The following is a 13,547-nucleotide window of genomic DNA, read 5'->3' on the forward strand; positions in this document are numbered from 1 at the left end:
AATACTTTAATAGTAAATAATTTCATACATTGTATATAAACAGTGCATTGCTTTTTTTTTAAGTAGCTGTTTATATTTGCATACTTTGTTGAATTCCTTATCTTCCTTTGGCTTTGGCATTTACCTTTTATGTTCTTTTCAGTTTAGCAAGAAGAGCATACTATGGGGAATTCAGCAAAACTGGAGCAGACGGAATCTGGAGCAGATGTACACATTAACTAATCAGCATCTATCTTAAGCTTGTTCAGTTAGGCTTTGAAAATGAAAGATAGAAGCTGATTGGTTGTCATGCACAACTGCTACAGATTCTGTCTGATCCAGTTTTAAAAAATCCTTTCACTGTGTGTTTATGAGAATCTGAAATAATCGGGTGCAAGTAGACCACTGCTGTAAATGAACATTGTCGATAAGAAAGCTGCCTCTTCACAAGTCTCTGAGCTCTTTCAAAATTTGGGAAAGCCAGAGCATGTTGTTCTCCAGCAAAACATTTTATAGCAGCAGCTTTGACAAGTAAGAATTATTTTCTTGCACAAGGTCAAATTCCCTGGGGAAAAGTATTTTGTTTAACTATATAGTGCTGGATAGTCTAGGGTTTATTTCATGACTTATATCTCTTTGTTGTGTTGAAACTTTTCATGATATCTGACACTGGGCTTTAGCTACTTTCAAAAAAACCCTAGGAGATGACAAAAGCAAAGCTGTTGACATTGCACATTTCATCTTACATAAAAAAAAAACAGATGATTTGGAAGCTTACCTTTCTTGGCTTCCGCTGGTTTCTCTTGCTTTTGAAATGGAGTCTCTGAAAATATATTTGTTGTAAATATGCAGTAATCAAATCTGATGAATAAAGTTTGCACTTTTGATTTCTCACGTTTAAGTCCCATAAACTTTAACGGAGTTCGAAAGTTTGCGTGAACTTTCGGTCCGTTCGAATGTTCTGATGCGAACCGAACCGAACATTTTGTAAAAACAACATAAATAGCATTTCTAAAAACACATTTATATTACAGTATACCCATAGTGCCGCAATACATTAAATACACAAACTAGAAACATCATACAAGATTGCGGTATCTACCCTTCTTAAGTTCCTTTGGCTCTTGTTTCTGTTTCTCCTTCTTTTTGTCTAAGAAATACATATCAATGCAATGTTAAATAGACTGTTTTATATATATATATATATATATATATATATATATATATATATAAATATAAATATATATATAGTATATACAGTATACTGTGCATAAAAAACAAATATATATGAAATATATAGCCTAAAGTATATTTGCTTACTATTAGATATTTAGTACAGCAGTTAAAACAAAATCAGTTTCTTATTCTATTATTCACTTCCTGTTCTCCCTCCAATCCTCGCACATTTTTCATAGTTGCGTGTAAAAATATATTGTGATATCCACCTTTCTTTATCTATTTTGCCTTCATTTCTATTTTTTCAACTTTTCTGACAAAAAAATTCAATGCAGTAAACACTCTCTGTACGCATGTACTGTAATACCTGCCAACCAATTGTAACATAACATCACAATATCTACCTTCTTTTGGTTGTTCAGGCTTTTCTTCTTTCTTATCTAATAAGTAAAAGATTTATGTAATATTAAATAAGAAAAAGATTCATGTAATATTAAATAATACCATTGTTACTTAAACTTTTTGTTATAGTTTGAGATAGATAGATACAGTAGATAGATAGGCAGACAGCTAGATATATATTGTACTGTTTTAATAAATGAAGTATGCAAAGGAAAAAAAATTAGAATTGAAAGGATAGGCACACTGCCAAATGTTAAATTGCTGTCTGTATTACTACTGGGGAGATTTTACTTTCTCTATTTGTCCTGTGTCTTAGAAACAGAAAGTGAGGTAAAATCCTAAATTTTGGATTTGTCATGAGAGCAAAAGGTTAGGGAAAATCTCCCAGTGGGTAAAATATTTGGGTGTTGAAAAAAAATATGCCACACTAAAGGCAAATTAATCATTCCTATCCAGTGCATCAAATCATATACTACACACCAATGCACTTACTGTATATCAGTATAATCAGTGTCTATTAATTGCCATAGTACTCTCCATAACATTCAACAGCTTTATTATGAAGATACAAGTTATACCCACATGTGTTTCAAAACCATCAAGCTGCTCTAGTGATTGCAGGGAAACATATTTCAAGGGCTGGTGCAGTACAAACTCCCACCACTCGCAGAGACACACTGTGTAATCCTCTCTAGGCAGTCCTAGGCAGAACCTGTTATGGAGAGGACTATAGTTTCCTTTCATCATCATGCTGGGAGATATACAGTAAATGCATAGGTATGTAGTAAATGATTTAAAGCACTGGATGGAATTGATTAATTTGCATTTAGTGTATCATATTTTATAAACACACATTGGGTGATTTTTTCACTTCAAATGCTAGCTGCTTAGGGTGGGGAAGGTTGTACCATGAGATAGCTTATAAGAAAAATGTTTGTGTGACGATCTAAAAGGAATTGCAACTAAGTTTGATGTGAATTTCTAATATTTCCTGTTTGATCTTTAAGACAGGAAGTGAAGAAAATCTATGCAATGGGATACAGACAGCAAAAAATAATCTGAAAGTAGTTTTAACCTTTTTTACTCTAAAGCTAAACAAGTTATGGAAATGCACACATTTTAACTGTTTCCCTACAGAAAGACTAGAGCCTCCTTTAGGGTTTTATTGTTGTATGTGATTCTACTAGGGAGGCTTTAAAAGGATAAGTTCACAAAAAATCCAAATAATAGTAAATAGTTGTAACCAATGCTGCTACTTATAAACATACAGTAAATATCAAAAACAGTGAAATAAATTATATATACAAAAATGCATATATGTGAATTCACAGTAGCGCAAAAAAGAGAAAATGTCCAATAACAGTCCTCTTTAACCAACAAAATTTATGCAAAATTATAATTCCCAGTGATATCCTAATTAGGAAAAAGACCAAAAGAAATCCACCACTGCTGTGTGTCACATCCGACCCACTCCCATCAAATAGCAACTCAGCAAATCCTATTGCCTACCACTCTCATGGTTAGGATAATGCACCATAAGATTCAGTTGTTAATAGATTGCTTAGTAAGCCAATCCACTTCTCCACCACTCCTGCAGTAAAGGTGCAGATCCATGGGTAAACATAAAAAAGAATGGCTCCACTAGTGTAATATTGTAAAAGCACAATCTTTAATCGAAAACCAGTATCAAAAACCAGTATCAAATCCACTTACGTGTAAAACATTTATATCAAACATTGTATAGCTCATAGCATAGTAGCGCCCCCTTCAGTCTCACCACCTCCATGCTGGCTGACGACTGTCCAGGGAGACGCCAATCGCTCTCACAATGTTGATGCGATGATTCTGGATGACATACAGTCACACACTGACGCTTTTCATCACTTATGACTTCGTCACAGGGGCACAGCAACCAGGCTTATGAACACTCAACCTCTGAACCGTTAACCCCTTCCAAGGTCAGCGATCAGTAACCAGCTGTGCTGAGTGCAATCCTCCATAGCGAACCGTTCTCAGGGACACGCAAGCATCTACGGAAGAGGCAACATCATGCTGTCTATACAATTGACCCCTCAAATCCATACTCAAGCGCTATCATAGGTACATATAGTTACATAGTAGGTGAGGTTGAAAAAAGACACAGGTCCATCAAGTCCAAGTCCATCAAGTGTGTGATTATATGTCAGTAATACATTGTATATCCCTGTATGTTGTGGTCATTCAGGTGCTTATCTAATAATTTTTTTAAACTATCAATGCCCCCCGCTGAAACCACCGCCTGTGGAAGGGAATTCCACATCCTTGCAGCTCTTACAGTAAAGAACCCTCTATGCAGTTTAAGGTTAAACCTCGGAAGAGGACAGTAACATGTTAGACGCCCCCGTGACCCTTCAGGAAGTAAAGAGGGCTATCCAGGACATTCCAAATGGGAAAAGCCCAGGACCCGATGGGCTGACTGCCCTCTATTATAAAAAGTTGCAATAATCATTACTCCCTATATTGTGCTCCTACATTAACGGGATCCGGGAAAGTTGGGAGATGAGAAAGGAAGCACTAGAAGCGAATATCGCCGTCATAAAGAAGGAGGGAAAGGATAGCACCATGTGTTCTGGTTATAGACCCATCTCCCTTCTGAACATACAAAGATTTACGCAAAGATCCTTGCAGATAGACTGAAAAAGGTCATAAAAGGAGTGATCCATCCTGATCAAATGGGATTCGTACCAGGGAGGGAAGGGAGGGATAACAGCATCAAAACGTTAATGGTGACCCAGATAATGAAGGACAGGGGAGCCCCAGGCCTACTCCTGTCGATAGATGCTGAAAAAGCATTTGACAGGGTAGACTGGGGCTTTATGTGGAACACCCTGGAGGAGTTTAGGATCGGCAACAAAATGATCAAAAAGATCAGGGCCCTATATACACATCCCACGGCTAGAGTCAAAATTAATGGTACCCTATCTGGGGCCATTGAGTTGAAAAATGGCACCAGACAGGGCTGTCCACTTTCCCCGCTGCTGTTCGTGCTGACTCTGGAGCCGCTGCTGGCCAGGATCAGACTCAGCCCGGACATCAGCGGGATTAAAATCGGGGAAGACGAATATAAAATAGCAGCCTTCGCAGACGACGTCCTGCTGTTCATCACCCGTCCAAGGATCACTCTCCCTAACTTACTAGCGACCCTTAGAAATTACGGGCGATTATCAAATTTTAGGGTAAACGTGACCAAGTCAGAAGTAATGGAAGTTGTAGAAGATAAAGGAGGGGATAAGGCCTATCAAAAGAGTATACCTTTTAAATGGGGGGTAAAAGAACTGAGCTATCTGGGAGTAAAAATAACATCAACAAAAGAGGCAATGTTTCAAGCCAATTACATGACCCTCCTAAACGAGATTGGGGCAGAGTTAAACAGATTTCCGCGGAATCGACTGTCATGGGGTGGTAGAATAAACTTACTTAAAATGTCAATCCTGCCCAAAATCACATACAAAATTCAAATGTTACCACTGGCAATCACACAGAGTTTCCTGAATAAAATGCACACACTATTTCTAAAATTCATATGGAGGGGGAAGAAGTCACGAGTAAAATATGCACAATTAGTGAGCAGTAAGAAGAGGGGGGGTTGGGGAGCACCAGATATTAAAAAATACTACACAGCTGTAATATTATCACGTATACCAAAATGGGTTAATAATAATAAGGATAAGCAATGGGTGAAAATAGAGAATATAAGGAGCGGGGTAGATTTGGGAAAAAATGTTTGGATACCACCACAATTCAGAAAACTAAACACAAAAACATTTGATATCACGAAACACGTCTTGAACACTTGGGATAAAATTCACACTAGAGAGAGGTGGAAATATAACTCGCCGCTAGTCCTGCTCAAGGGCACAGACTACTTCCCGCCGGGAAGGGAGGACGTGGCTGGAAGATGGATCCTGAGCGAAGAGGCCCAACTTAAGGATATTACCAGCCAGGGAACATTGTGTACCTACCAGGAACTCAAGGCAAGAGATACCTGGTTGGTTATGGATAGCTGGAAATATAGGCAGCTCAAACATTTTGTAGAGTCACTCCCGCAGCCAATTAGATCAATAGAAGACCTCTACCCCCTTGAGAAAGTACTCATAAAGAAAAGCAGGAGGGGAGGAATGTCAAGGATCTATAGAACCCTGATAGAAATGGGAGAGACTGAGCGACCAGGATTTCTCAAGAAATGGGAGGAGGAATTAGGAAATAAGATCAGTGACAACGAGGTGAGGAGAATCTTGAGCAGAGTAAATTGTACATCAGTAAACTATAGGATCGCAGAAATGAATTTTAGAATTATGGCCAGAATGTACATTACCCCGGACTTAGCACATAAAATGCAGGATGAGACTTCGCAGTTCTGCTGGAGGGGGTGCAGGGAAATAGGGACAGCGGCGCATATTTGGTGGACGTGCCCAGAAATAAGAAAATTTTGGGAAGAGGTGAGGGAGACCACATACATGATAACTAACAAGAAAATACCGGACGACCCCTGGGTGTGCCTGCACTACGGTAGCAACATATCCTCTAAAAATTACCGGAAAAGCTTGTTACCACACCTCCTCAATGCTGCCAAGAGTCTCATCCCTAGACACTGGCGGGATAGTAAGAGACCTTCAATGCGGGAGTGACTCGACAAAATAGACAAAATCTACTGCATGGAATACTTAAGATACAGTGAAGGATTGGAGATGGAGGAATATGAGGAGACATGGAGAGATTGGGCTAGATTTAAGACCTCCAACCATGCAGCTGAGGTGTGGGAGGATAAGGCAAAAAACTCACCCTAAACTCACCCTAAACAAAACATACAATCTAAGAACCAAGCTATCTACCTAGACAGGCCCTAGGAATACTAGAAATAGTAGGAATGGATTATTAACAGTCTGAGGTTGCGTTGGGGCTCTCTCAAATGGGGGGGTTTGGGGAAGGGAGGGGGACAGGGGTGAGGGGATATAGAAATAGGATACGGAACAACCAGTCATGGTAGAGGGTAATTATTTTATAGAGTACACACGGAATACAAAGAGTATTTGCAAACAGAAAAAAGCCACAATGATGTGAAAGTATTGAGGGATAAGCTTGACTGAAAAGTTGAAATAACATCCTCCCATGAATAGTACTTAGCTGACGTGGCAAAAAGAAAAAAAAAAAAAAAAGTTAAACCTCTTTTCTTCTAATTTTAGTGAGTGGCAACATGACTTATTAAACTCCCTTCCGCGGAAAAGTTTTATCCCTATTGTAGGGTCACCATCACCAGTATGGTATTTGTAAATTGAAATCATATCCCCTCTCAAGTGTCTCTTCTCCAGAGAGAATAAGTTCAGTGCTTGCAACCTTTCTTCACAACTAATATCCTCCAGACCCTTTATTAGCTTTGTTGCCCTTCTTTCCACTCGTTCCATTTCCAGTACATCCTTCCTGAGGACTGGTGCCCAGAACTGGACAGCATACTCCAGATGAGGCCGGATCAAAGTCTTGTAGAGTGGGAGAATTATCGTTTTATCCCTGGAGTTATTCCCCTTTTTAATGCATGCCAATATTCTGTTTGCTTTGTTAGCAGCAGCTTGGCATTGCACGCCATTGCTGAGCCTACTAGGACCCCCAGGTCCTTTTCCACCCTAGAGGTAAACCCCCTAGTGAGGAGATTGCAGTCATATTTTTGCCACTCCTATAATTTGTTCAGATCTTCTTGAAAGGTGGGAAAGGGGGAACTGTGCCAAATGCTTTTGCAAAATCCAGATACACCACGTCTATGGGCCTTCTTTTGTCCTAGATGGGAGCTCACCTCCTCATAGAATGTTAATAGATTGGTTTAACAATTCTTCATGAATCCATGCTGATTACTGCTAATGATACCGTTTTCATTACTGAAATATTGTATATAGTCCCTTACATCCCCTCCAGGAGCTTGCATACTATTGATGTTAGGCCAACTGGTCTGTAATTCCCAGGGATGAATTTTGCCCTTTTTTGGCTCATTAATGTACACACAGCACCCCATATTGACAGAAAAACACAGAATTGTTGACATTTTTGCAGATTTATTAAAAAAGGAAAACTGAAATATCACATGGTCCTACGTATTCAGACCCTTTGCTGTGACATTCATATATTTAACTCAGGTGCTGTCCATTTCTTCTGATCATCCTTGAGATGGTTCTACACCTTTATTTGAATCCAGCTGTGCTTGATTATATTGATTGGACTTGATCAGGAAAGCAACACACCTGTCTATATAAGACCTTAAAGCTCACAGTGCATGTCAGAGCAAATGAGAATCATGAGGTCAAAGGAACTGCCTAAAGAGCTCAGGGACAGAATTGTGGCAAGGCACAGATCTGGCCAAGGTTACAAAAAAATTTCTGCTGCACTTAAGGTTCCTAAGAGCATAGTGGCCTCCAATATCCTTAAATGGAAGACATTTGGGATGACCAGAACCCTTCCTAGAGCTGGCCGTCCGGCCAAACTGAGCTATCAGGGAAGAAGAGCCTTGGTGAGAGAGGTAAAGAAGACCCCAAAGATCACTGTGGCTGGGCTCCAGAGATGCAGTTGGGAGATGGGAGAAAGTTGTAGAAAGTCAACCATCACTGCAGCCCTCCACCAGTCGGGGCTTCATGGCAGAGTGGCCCGACGGAAGCCTCTCCAAGACACATGAAAGCCCGCATGGAGTTTGCTAAAAAAACACCTGAAGGACTCCAAGATGGTGAGAAATAAGATTCTCTGGTCTGATGAGACCAAGATAGAACTTTTTGACCTTAATTCTAATCGGTATGTGTGCAGAAAACCAGGCACTGTTCATCACCTGTCCAATACAGCCCCAACAGTGAAGCATGATGGTGGCAGCATTATGCTGTGGCGGTGTTTTTCAGCTGCAGGGACAGGACGACTGGTTGCAATCAAGGGAAAGATGAAAGCGGCCAAGTACAGGGATATCCTGGACAAAAACCTTCTCCAGAGTGCTCAGGACCTCAGACTGGGCCGAAGGTTTACCTTTCAACAAGACAATGACCCTAAGCACACAGCTGAAATAAATTTAAGGGGGTCTGAATACTTTCTGTCTCCACTGTATGTAAAGTCTTAATATTACTCCATATAAAACAAAAGTATGGTTACACTCTAAATCATACATAAACATTTAAAATGATATATGTTTAAAAAACATATATTAAAAAAACAAGGATCAGAACACAATAATAAAATAATATAATATCCACATCGAGTAATATACTGTTTATTAATCATTAATGAAGCAGTTTAAATCTAATTCTATATTTAAACTTGCAGGTTTAAAAGTTTGTAATAAATAAATCCATTTTGTTTCACATATGGATAGGTCTCTCACCCAGTTAGAACCCCTCCAAGATCCTGAAACTCCCCAAAATTGAAGACCCCTTGGATCTTTTTGATGGTGGCATGTAAAATGATTTGACACACAGTGATGCTTGTATCCTTTAATTATATTTTGCTTATGTTCGCCGACTCTTATTTTCAAAGTATGTTTAATGTTCCCTATATACATCAAGCCACATGGGCATAGAAGTGCATACACCACATGTGTAGTATCACATGTGATAAGATGATAATTATCATACTCACGGCACTCTCAGGGCTGGCAAAACTAATCTATGGGTATATTCCAACATATAACCATTATCAGGCCTTAAGTGATTATGCGGATGTCAATGAGTTTCCACAGAATCCCAACCACACACCTTTTTTGGGGGGGGGGGAGGGCGGAGGCAGAGGATGAAATCGCCCATGTATCCAAAACCATCAAGGGGAGAGGAAAAGAGGTGGGATAGGAATAAGACAAGAAGAGGTTGTAGGCAGGCCGAAGGGTCCAGTACAAAAAAACGCAGGAGAGAATATTAAATCAAGGGATATTCAATTTAAGTAAGGTGAATTTAACTACAAATTAATTGCATATCTTGAATCCTTGCCTGACGTGTGCACCTAAAAGACCAGTCAATGAGTTAAATGTTTATATTGATACACACAAATATATTAGGAAGTTACATTTGAAAAATAATTTTCTAAATAATCCTGTAACCTCTATTAGTAATTCTAATATGGTTGGATGTGAAATTGATAGTGGTCTGCGTAATAAATCTATATTTAATCCTCCCTTGAGAAATAATCATCATGTTGAAGTCTTTAAGCAGTTAGTTCTGAAAGATTTAGAGCAGATAAAAACCCAGAAAAGATTTAAAGAATACACACATTAGAAATGGAATAGAAAGCCTTTAAAGTAGAAAAGATATTATAATCAGGCCGGCGGATGGGGGCGGGGTAATTTTAGATGAGGAGTTTCATCGCCAACAGTTGGTTAATATGCTGTCCGATCTGAACACATATGTTAAATTATCTAAGAATCCTACACTTAGGTTTAAGTGTGAACTTAAAGCGGAGTTCCACAGAAAAATAGAACTTCCGCTTTTCAGAATCCTCCCCCCCTCTGGTGTCACATTTGGCACCTTTCAGGGGGGAGGGGGAGCAAATACCTGTCTAATACAGGTATTTTGCTCCCACTTCCAGGCATAGATACCCGCGCCACCCGGGTATCCTGGTATCTAAGCCACCCGGTATCTAAGCCACTTCCCATCCCCCCGCTGTCTTCTGGGAATGTGCAGCGCGAGTCGCGCATGCGCAGTAGGGAACCGGGAAGTGAAGCCGCAAGGCTTCACTTCCTGATTCCCTTACCGAAGATGATGGTGGCAGCACCCGAGAGCCGAGGGACAGATAGGCTTCAGATGCCGACATCGCAGGCGCCCTGGACAGGTAAGTGTCCATATTTTAAAAGTCAGCAGCTTCAGTATTTATAGCTGCTGACTTTTAAAAAAAAATTGTCGGAACTCTGCTTTAAAGTCTTAATAGATTTTGGATATGGAACCCGTGTTTTAACTAAGAAACAAAAAAGATACTCAGTACCGAGTGCTTGTAGAATCCCAATAATTTATATACTCCCCAAGATACATAAAAATGACCAATATCTGCCTGCGTGACCCATAGGGTCCCATATGGTATTGGGTCAGTTAAAGCCAGACTGGGAGAGTATCTTGATAAATTCCTCCAGCCTAGTGTTGAAAAGACTAAGGCATTCCTGAAGCACACCAAGGATTTGTTGTGTACATTATGACAATGAGTTAGGAGTGTGTCATCCTTGTACACGATTATCCAACATGACGATGCCTTGTTGGCATTAAATTAGGCCTTGAGTAGTAGGGATGACATTCCTTAATCTCAAAAGGTGTTCCTACATAGAGCGATGGATTTTGTATTTCACATTATCATTGTTGGTATCAGAATTCTTTAGTCAGAAAATATGTGTTGCTATGGACGCCAAATTTCCCCCCAGCATATCCAACATTTTCATGGTGGGAGGACAAATTTGTGTTTAGTCAAAATAGACCTGAATTGAAATATTACAGATGCTTCATAGACAATATTGTATTCATCTGGAAGGGATCTGAGGAGAGCTTGTTGTCTTTTATGACACATTTAAATAGTAATAATAACAACAACATTAAGATTTTAAGTGGGACTGCGAATACATTTTTTAGCTGTAACAATATTTAAGCATAATGATAGATTGACAACAAAAGTATATTTTAAGCCAACTGATTGTAATAGTTATTTGTCTATCAAAAGTGGTTACCTTCCTACATGGCTTAAAAATATACCACGGGGACAATTAATGCGCATTGGGCCTAACTGCACTTATGATCAAGATTTTATTGAACAACTGATTAAAGAAAATGTTGTTCAGAAAGGTTATTCAGAGGTTGGATTAAAGCAGGAGATCCCAAATGTATTGAAAGTCCCAAGGAATCAGTGTTTGGTTAATAAAGTGAAAAGTCCTAATGATGCCAAACAATGGAGTTTTATATGAGACTTCCATAACCAATATGAAGACATTGAGAATATTTATCGGAAACATTGGCATGTTTTACTAATGGACCGAACTCTGGGTTTTGTTTTACCATGTTCACCTTCTTTTATATATAGGAGATCACCAGGTTTTAGTGAAAAGGTGGTCAATAAAATATTAGACCCACCAGTAACATATTTCTTCCCAGTTAAGAAGGGTTTCTTGGCTTGTGGTAAAGCGTGCAATTTTGCAAGAGGTAATGTCAGGAGGCGTACATCATTTCTGGCACCCTATACGGGCCGTGAGTTTGATGTTAATCATCTTATCACATGTGATATTACACATGTGGTGTATGCACTTCTATGCCCGTGTAGCTTGGTGCATATAGGGCGCACTAAACGTACTTTGAAAATAAGAGTAGGCGAACATTTACAAAATACAATTAAAGGATACAATCATCATGGTGTGTCAAATCATTTTAGATGCCACCATCAAAAAGATCCGAGGGGTCTTTAATTTTGGGGAATTGAAAGAGTTTCAGCATCTTGGAGGGGTTCTAATTGGGTGAGGAACCTCTCAAGATGTGAAACCAAATGGATTAATTGATTACAAACTTTGGAGCCTGCAAGTTTAAATAAAGAATTTGATTTAAACGGCTTCATTAGCAATTATTAAACGGTATATTACTCGTGCGGATACTATATATTTTATTATTGTGTTCTGATTATTGGTTTTTTAAATATATATATATTTTTTTTTTAAATCTATATAATATTAAATATTTATGTAGAGTGTAACCATACCTTTGTTCTATATGGAGTAATATTAAGATTTTACATATACATGTCATTTTTAATTGGATCAAATAGGGTAGTACTTTAACACTGTCATGTAGACTGGCTGTTACCCTTTCCAAGGTCGGAGACCTTTGTATGGCAACGTTACTTATTATTTACTGCCACCCCAATAAGTATATAGCTTCTTTATACTTAGCAATATAATTCACAGCATTATAGTGAGGATATTAGGGGTTAACTGCACAGGCGGTAGTTTGCTGTCTTTTTTTAAAGTGTTGGTTAAAGATACAATGGATAGCACTTGAGTATGAATTTGAGGGGGTGATGTTGCTTCTTCGGTAGATGCTTGCGTGTCCCTGAGACGGGTTCGCTACGGAGGATTGAGCTCAGCACAGCTGGTTACTGATCGCTGACCTTGGAAGGGGTTAATGGTTCAGAGGTGGAGTGTTGATAAGCCTGGTTGCTGTGCCATGCAGTCACTCCCTGTGACAAACTCGTAAGTGACTAAACACATTGGACGTGACTGTAAGGCAGCCAAAATCATTGCATCAACGTTGTGAGAGTGTTTGGCGTCTCCCTGGATAGTCATCAGCCAGTGTGGAGGTGGTGAGACTGAAGGGGGTCGCTTTACTATGCTATGAGCTGTACAATGTTTGATACAAGATGTTTTACATGTGAGTTGATTGAATACTGGTTTTATAATAAGAATTGTGCTTTGACAATATTACACTAGTGAAGCCTTTCTTTTTTATGTTTACCCATGGATGTGCACCTTTACTGCAAGAGCAATGGAGAAGTGGATTGGCTTACTAAGGAATCTATTAATAACTGATTCTTATGGCGTATTAGCCTAACCATGAGAGTGGTAGGCAGATTTGGTGAGTTGCTGATGGGAGTGGGTCGGATGTGACACACAGTGGTGGTGGATATCTTTCACTGTTTTTCCTAATTAGGATATCACTGGGAATTATCATTTTGCATGAATTTTGTTGGTTAAAGAGGACTGTTTTTTCTTTTTTGCTTTTTTCATAGACTATGGTTTTATAATTATCATCACATTTTTTTAGATTGAGCACTGAATTAATTAGGTTTCATTGTTGTGCTACTGTGAATTCACATATATGCATTTTTGTATATATTATTTATTTCACTATTTTATATATACTGTATACACACATTTTTACGCAGGTAATAAAAAAATGTACATTTATTATTATTTTTTTTAGGGGCCTGCAGAGCATTGCGTCCATAATTAGCAGATCATGGGTGCAATGTCAAGCTCTTGC

At 38.9% G+C, this 13,547-nt stretch overlaps 1 protein-coding gene across 1 annotated transcript in view; it reads right to left on the reverse strand.

Moving 5' to 3' along the window:
* LOC141141259 (uncharacterized) overlaps positions 1 to 13,547 on the reverse strand; it is a 1,017,917-nt gene that overhangs the window by 93,098 nt on the left and 911,272 nt on the right. Inside the window, exons 76-78 of the mRNA XM_073628940.1 lie at positions 1,560 to 1,595; positions 1,082 to 1,129; positions 758 to 802 (exon numbers count right to left, since the gene is read on the reverse strand). Of these exons, the coding sequence (XP_073485041.1) occupies positions 758 to 802; positions 1,082 to 1,129; positions 1,560 to 1,595 (129 nt within the window). The remainder of the gene's footprint in view (positions 1 to 757; positions 803 to 1,081; positions 1,130 to 1,559; positions 1,596 to 13,547) is intronic.

Source organism: Aquarana catesbeiana, linkage group LG04 (genome assembly GCF_042186555.1).
Source record: "Aquarana catesbeiana isolate 2022-GZ linkage group LG04, ASM4218655v1, whole genome shotgun sequence".
Taxonomy (NCBI): domain Eukaryota; kingdom Metazoa; phylum Chordata; class Amphibia; order Anura; family Ranidae; genus Aquarana; species Aquarana catesbeiana.